At 26.6% G+C, this 6,000-nt stretch overlaps 1 protein-coding gene across 1 annotated transcript in view; it reads left to right on the top strand.

Moving 5' to 3' along the window:
- The window catches only part of dlg1 (MAGUK family member discs large 1), a 47,777-nt gene extending 43,569 nt beyond the window's left edge, over window positions 1–4,208 (top strand). The window contains exon 18 of the mRNA XM_011507476.1: window positions 4,042–4,208. Coding sequence (XP_011505778.1) covers window positions 4,042–4,151 — 110 coding nt within the window. The 3' untranslated portion in view covers window positions 4,152–4,208. The remainder of the gene's footprint in view (window positions 1–4,041) is intronic.
- Window positions 4,209–6,000: the final 1,792 nt, after the last annotated feature.

The following is a 6,000-nucleotide window of genomic DNA, read 5'->3' as shown; positions in this document are numbered from 1 at the left end:
TCTTTCCCAGGCGTCTGCTAGCGCGGGCGACAAATTAAGCTATTGAAGCATTGGCAGTTCGAGCCAAGAATTACATCACTATAATTTCGAACACTGACGAACGATTATTTAAGTTCTGTTTTATGTCTAAATTAAAAGCCAGTGAAATTATTAAAAGTAATGAAAAATATTATAGTAAATTTTATATAAAAATATTAAATAAATATTAAAAATAATAGAATATATTTGATAATTTTATTCTAATAATTATGTACTTGTTACAATTATGTTTTTGTCATTTGATTATTTTATTTACCTAAATATTTAATTGTGCCATATGATAATAATAAATATTATAACATATAACTTAAAAATATAATAACAAAATAGTGATATTATTTGAAAAGGATAATGAAACAGTAGGCTTTGTTATTTTACTTTCAAATAACAAATATTTTAGTTTTTACGTTTGTTATAATTTATTATTTTTGGTAATTCAAACCAAAAACATTTTTTTTTATTAAAAATAATACCAAGTTGCAATTAATTCTTTAAATGATAATGTGTAATATCTAGTAGTAATAGTAAGAATTGATAAGATATTCAAAAGTAATATTAATTAATATTTATGCACTTTGTTCGAAAGTGGTATTATTTCCTGGCTCGAACTGCCAATGATTCAATAGCTTTAATATTTTGCCGCCCGCTCTAGCAGATGCTTAAGTGGGAGTTAAGTGGCAGCGTTGTAGAAATGTGTAGTATGTGCAAACTTCTTTAACATATGGTTTATTAACGGTTACATTAATAATAAGCAGGATTTACTTCTTATAGAAGAGTGTAAACTCTGTCTTGCCTCAATGATGAGGTTCCCTTCATGGTGACGATGTCGTGGCCTCTACTAGTGTTGTAATGAGTAGCAGAGATAAGAGATATGTTCACACTGCGTGGCCTTGAAGTCTATATATGCACACACGCCTATACAATAAAGTGGCTTCTGCTAATGTTGTCAGGATTAGCAGTAACATGCTCACAGTCTTGTGCAGGACGTGTGGCAGTGCAATTTCTTCTTCATTATGTGATATTGCTGAGCGACTGTTACAGGGCAAAAACCAATAGCTGAGTAGCGTAGTTGTATGATTGATACATAATAAGCTTATAAGCTTATTGAATACGCGCACGAAAACTGAAGGCTTGATAGTTCCGTGGCGGCTCTGCTGAGAGATATCGACCGCTCCATGGCAGTCCTTCTGAGACAGACCAAGATCCATGCCATGAATTCTTCTTAGAGTATTGGACTTGGAGGATTCACTGCTAGATCAGATCACTGTGGTCGGTTTATTGCAATAGATTCACTGCAAGAGAGTGAGGCTCGCCGCGTGCTTGCTTTATATATCCACGTGGCAGCTTACTTAGCTGGCAACAAAGCATCGTTGTTGCTGCACTGGTATCTTCCATGAGGCGCAGAAAGAAAACTCTAGAAGTTTCGAGAATTCTAAGAAAAAAATAAGGCGTAAGAAATTTGGAGAATTCTAAGCGACGTTACTGCTCCAAGACCAGAAACATTGTAGGCCATTTAAAACCAAAATATAACAGGTATATGAAAATTCTCGTCCCAAGTGTTTATAGAAACTCGAGAGCTAGAGAGACTAGCGATGCTGATAGTCAATGATTTTGGAAGTTGCTTCAATCCCGAACACACTTATTTATAATTTAAAAATTATAGTTGAAAGTTATAATAACATCTACACGGTTGTAAAAACTTATTTAATTTTTAAATAGTAGAATAATATATTTAACAATGACATTAACATACTGTTCGAGATTCAGAGAATCTCTCTAATGTTATAATTTTGGGGAAAAGCTCAACGTCCATCATTTCAAGGAAATTATTCAACGGTGATAACTTCTCAGAAAATTCCCCAACGGAAAGGTCGGTACATTTGAAATGATACACGTGCACAATCACTTCCATTGTTCTTCGCACCACCGTCGCGCCCATTGTTTCTAGTGTAATGATCGGCCCTTTGTTGTCAGCTAATAAAGACGTCGCGTGGCTATTATAAACATGACAAACCCATACTCTTATAAGTATATTTAATTATTGCCAGTCCTTATAAGACTAGTATGACGCTATTATAAACATAGCAAACCTATACACTTACGAGTATATTGAATTATTGCCAGCCTTTACAAGACTAGCATTACCCTATTATTAATAGCACAAATCATACTCACTAATAAGGAGTATACAAAATCAGTTGCTGATCCTTACAAGATCAACAACAACATCAACATATCAAGGAGCATTTCAAGAAGACAACTTATTCAATACACGATCAGTTATAAGCAACTGCAAGGATGTGATTGAATACAGTGTATTTCGTTAATGTATAATGTATAAATCCAATCAAAGGATAGTGTATCTGTAAATAAACCATATTTTCAAAGACACGCATACTGTATTTCTACAGCCCTTTCACTTAACTCCTTTCCAAGCACCCGCTAGGGTGGGCGTTAAATAAAAGCTATCGAAACATTGGCAGTTCGAGCCTAGAAGTCAAAGAGTTTCGAGCACATACATGTCTAAATATATATAAAATTACAAATCATATATAAAAGACATTCAAGTTTAGTAATTATAATAAATTAGTGTTTATTTTAATTTAGCGGTCAATTTGTTTAATATAGTTTCGATCCGATTATTATAATTAATATTTTCTTTGTTTCATTTTCTGAATTAAAAATTTGTATATTATAACATATTATGACAGAATCTATTATGTTCAGTATTTTTAATTTTCACACATTCACTCTTTATACCATTTTACCTTTCAAACAGTGTAAAGTCAAACCAATCATTTCCATGTTTAAGATGCTTTTTTATTTTAAGAAATTGTTTGAGGATTTTATGTTTAAATAACACCATTAATGTATACAATTTTATGAATACCGATCAACTATATCTGATTATTTTAGAAAGATAAGTAATTTTCATCTATACAAAATGTGTAAAGTTTGTTTTAAATAATCTTTAACTTCAAAATTTATAAAAAATTTCTTTTGGCTTCGATAAGAAGGTCTATAACGCAATATTATTAAAAATTATAATATTAAATTTAAAGATAAAATTTCGTTTATATTATAATTTTTAATCTATTATACTGTATGATCGATACGAGAAAATAATTTGGCTATGCTGATAGATGTAGCATTGGAAAATGTTTGTATTGTATTATATATTATATATTACGTACAAAAAAAAACTACTCTATATTATCAGTATCTTTATCCTACAATAAACTTCTATCGTATACAGTTTGCACCAAATATAATGCAAATTGTATCTCTCAATCCTGTTAGTGTAGAATAAAAATCAAAGCGCTATATAAAAGTAACGACTCATACTTCCATTCCCTAAATGAATTTATATAATTCTTTCACGTATATGAAGTCATATTCTTAAACAGTAGCTGAATATGTAAATAAATTTTATGTTTATTTCTAATTCTATGTCAATTTTCATTGTCTATTCTTTGGGAATCTTCAAAATTCTTACAGTAAACATTATAGATTACATTATTGAGGAATTCATGTTTTTCTTAATATTTATATATTTACTACCCTCTCATCTCGAATTACAACTTCAATCACGAATTATTCTTTCTTATTATCAAGTACAATATTTAAATCTATCTTGCTCTGATGTTTCTGTCAATAAACAATAATAAAGCTACAAATAAAAGCTACAAATATTGTATTTAAAGACTTAGTATTGTAGATTACGATTTCGCGGAAATTTAACAAATGAAGGGATATATGTAGTAAAAAAAATAGCAGACCTATTAGAATATATAAAATATGATTAAGTTTAAACCAACCAATTGAAATACTATTTTTTAAATTTTTTTATAAATAAAATCTAATAAGAAATTTATAAAAATGATTGTGTATTTTATTATAACTATATTATTTGATTTATAATTTTATATAATATAATGTAATTAAGATTTAAATATATTACCATAAAATTAATAATATTTTAATGTAGCATCATTTTTCTAGGTATAATTGAAGGTCAAACTTATCAAGACATATATACAAAAATAAAGCAAAGTATTTCGAAACACTCAGATCAATATATTTGGGTTTCATGTAAATTTTCAAATGTTTAAACAAGTGTTTTAGTTTAGTAGTTTAGCATAATATCAAATATAAAGTATTTATATATAATAGACTATAAATAAATTATGAACATTAATAAAAATCAGGTGTTCATTTATTTTGCATTATATTGTCGAATACTTATTTAAGCGTATCGTTATTTAATTACACTCATTATCTGCAAATTAAAATAGGGGATGTTGAATCGAATCGTTAGTATCAAAACTTCATTTATATACAAATAGAATAAAACAGAGATTTATTTCTTCTTATTTATCTGTAACGCTTATTATCATAATTTTAACTTTAAAATAATTGTAAATCTCGTAATATTACGATATCAAGTGTTACTAGATTTTACTCGGTAAAACTTTATCAAGGAATTACGAAAGAAATTTTAAAAAAATAACTGCAGTCACTAATTTGTTGTAAAGGAACATCATCTTAAAGATGAAATAATTAACTAAAACGTGATTCTATCATTTCGAAAAATAATATACAGATAGTTTTATAATCTTTAATTAATAAAATTATAAACTGTCCGATTATTAATTAATCTTCATATTTTTAACAAGTTGTTAAGGATTCTGGTACAACAAGGAATTGAATATCACTATAATCAATTAAATTTGATGGTGCGTTATACGTGAATTCAATAAGTTATTACAAAGATGGTTAAAGTAAAAAAATTATATTGATTACAAATTTTTGTAATTGTTAAAAAAATAATAGTCAAGCAAATTTAACCATTAATTCATCGAGCAATGTATACATAAAAATTATTGTTGTTGAATAATTATAGTTGAGTTAAGTGAGCTTTAACATTGGCATAACCTTTATTGTATTAGTAAAGAAAAATTATTTACAGAAGAAAAGTATCCAAATAGAATGGATTAGCATATTGTCTATTCTATATATTTCTACAATATTGATGACTTGAAACATGTAACGGAGAATTACTAGTTTATTGATACGGTTCTGTATCGTAATTTTTTTAAATTCATGGCATTTTATATACAACTTTATCATAATAATCACTGGTTACGTATAAATTTAATTCTTTAAAAATATTCGTTTAAAAATATCAACAGAAAAATTAGAAAATTATGTAAAAAAGTACAACTATAAAATTAACAAGAAATGTAGGCTATTATATATGACATCATTATAAGTGGACATAAATATATTTTATTTACATAAGTTTATTGATAAGAGGGCCAGTTTATTTTCTATAAATAAAAGAAAGATCAAAGAAAATAAATTTTACTTTTAAAAAAGTACATAGTCATGCTGAAATATTAAAATTAATATAAAACTTAGAAAAGTACATGAAGCTTCTACATGGTTGATTCCACATGGACAATAAAAAATATATTAACAATTGTAATGTAAATCAAAAATAGATTGAAAATAAAACTATTAATAAAAATTAGAAAAAAAAGAATTATATTAAGTTTATATATTAATAATTGATCGAAATATTTACCTAAATTTATACTTATAATCAACGATATGAATCTATCAATCTGATGTTTTAATTAAATCTAATGTAATATTAGGATAACTTATTTTATAGTACGACTTTTGTATAATTTATAAATGGTAATATATATGACTCTACTTGCAAAAAGTTGTCTTTCAATTTAAATTCTTAAGAGTATTTAATGAATTCTATTCATTAAATTAACTTTTACAAATTTTATCTTCAGTAAACATTATATACATATAAATATGAGTATAAATTTAGGGAAATGTATGAATATAAAATATAATGTACCATCATATCATTACTTCAACGTTTAATATGTATGATATTTCCTTTACTTAAATTGAAATTCCGATATTTTTAATTACATTTTT

This window comes from Ceratosolen solmsi, unplaced genomic scaffold (genome assembly GCF_000503995.2).
Source record: "Ceratosolen solmsi marchali unplaced genomic scaffold, CerSol_1.0 scaffold6, whole genome shotgun sequence".
Taxonomy (NCBI): domain Eukaryota; kingdom Metazoa; phylum Arthropoda; class Insecta; order Hymenoptera; family Agaonidae; genus Ceratosolen; species Ceratosolen solmsi.
Note: the sequence above shows the minus strand (reverse complement) of the source record. Positions and strands in the feature narration are given on the sequence as shown.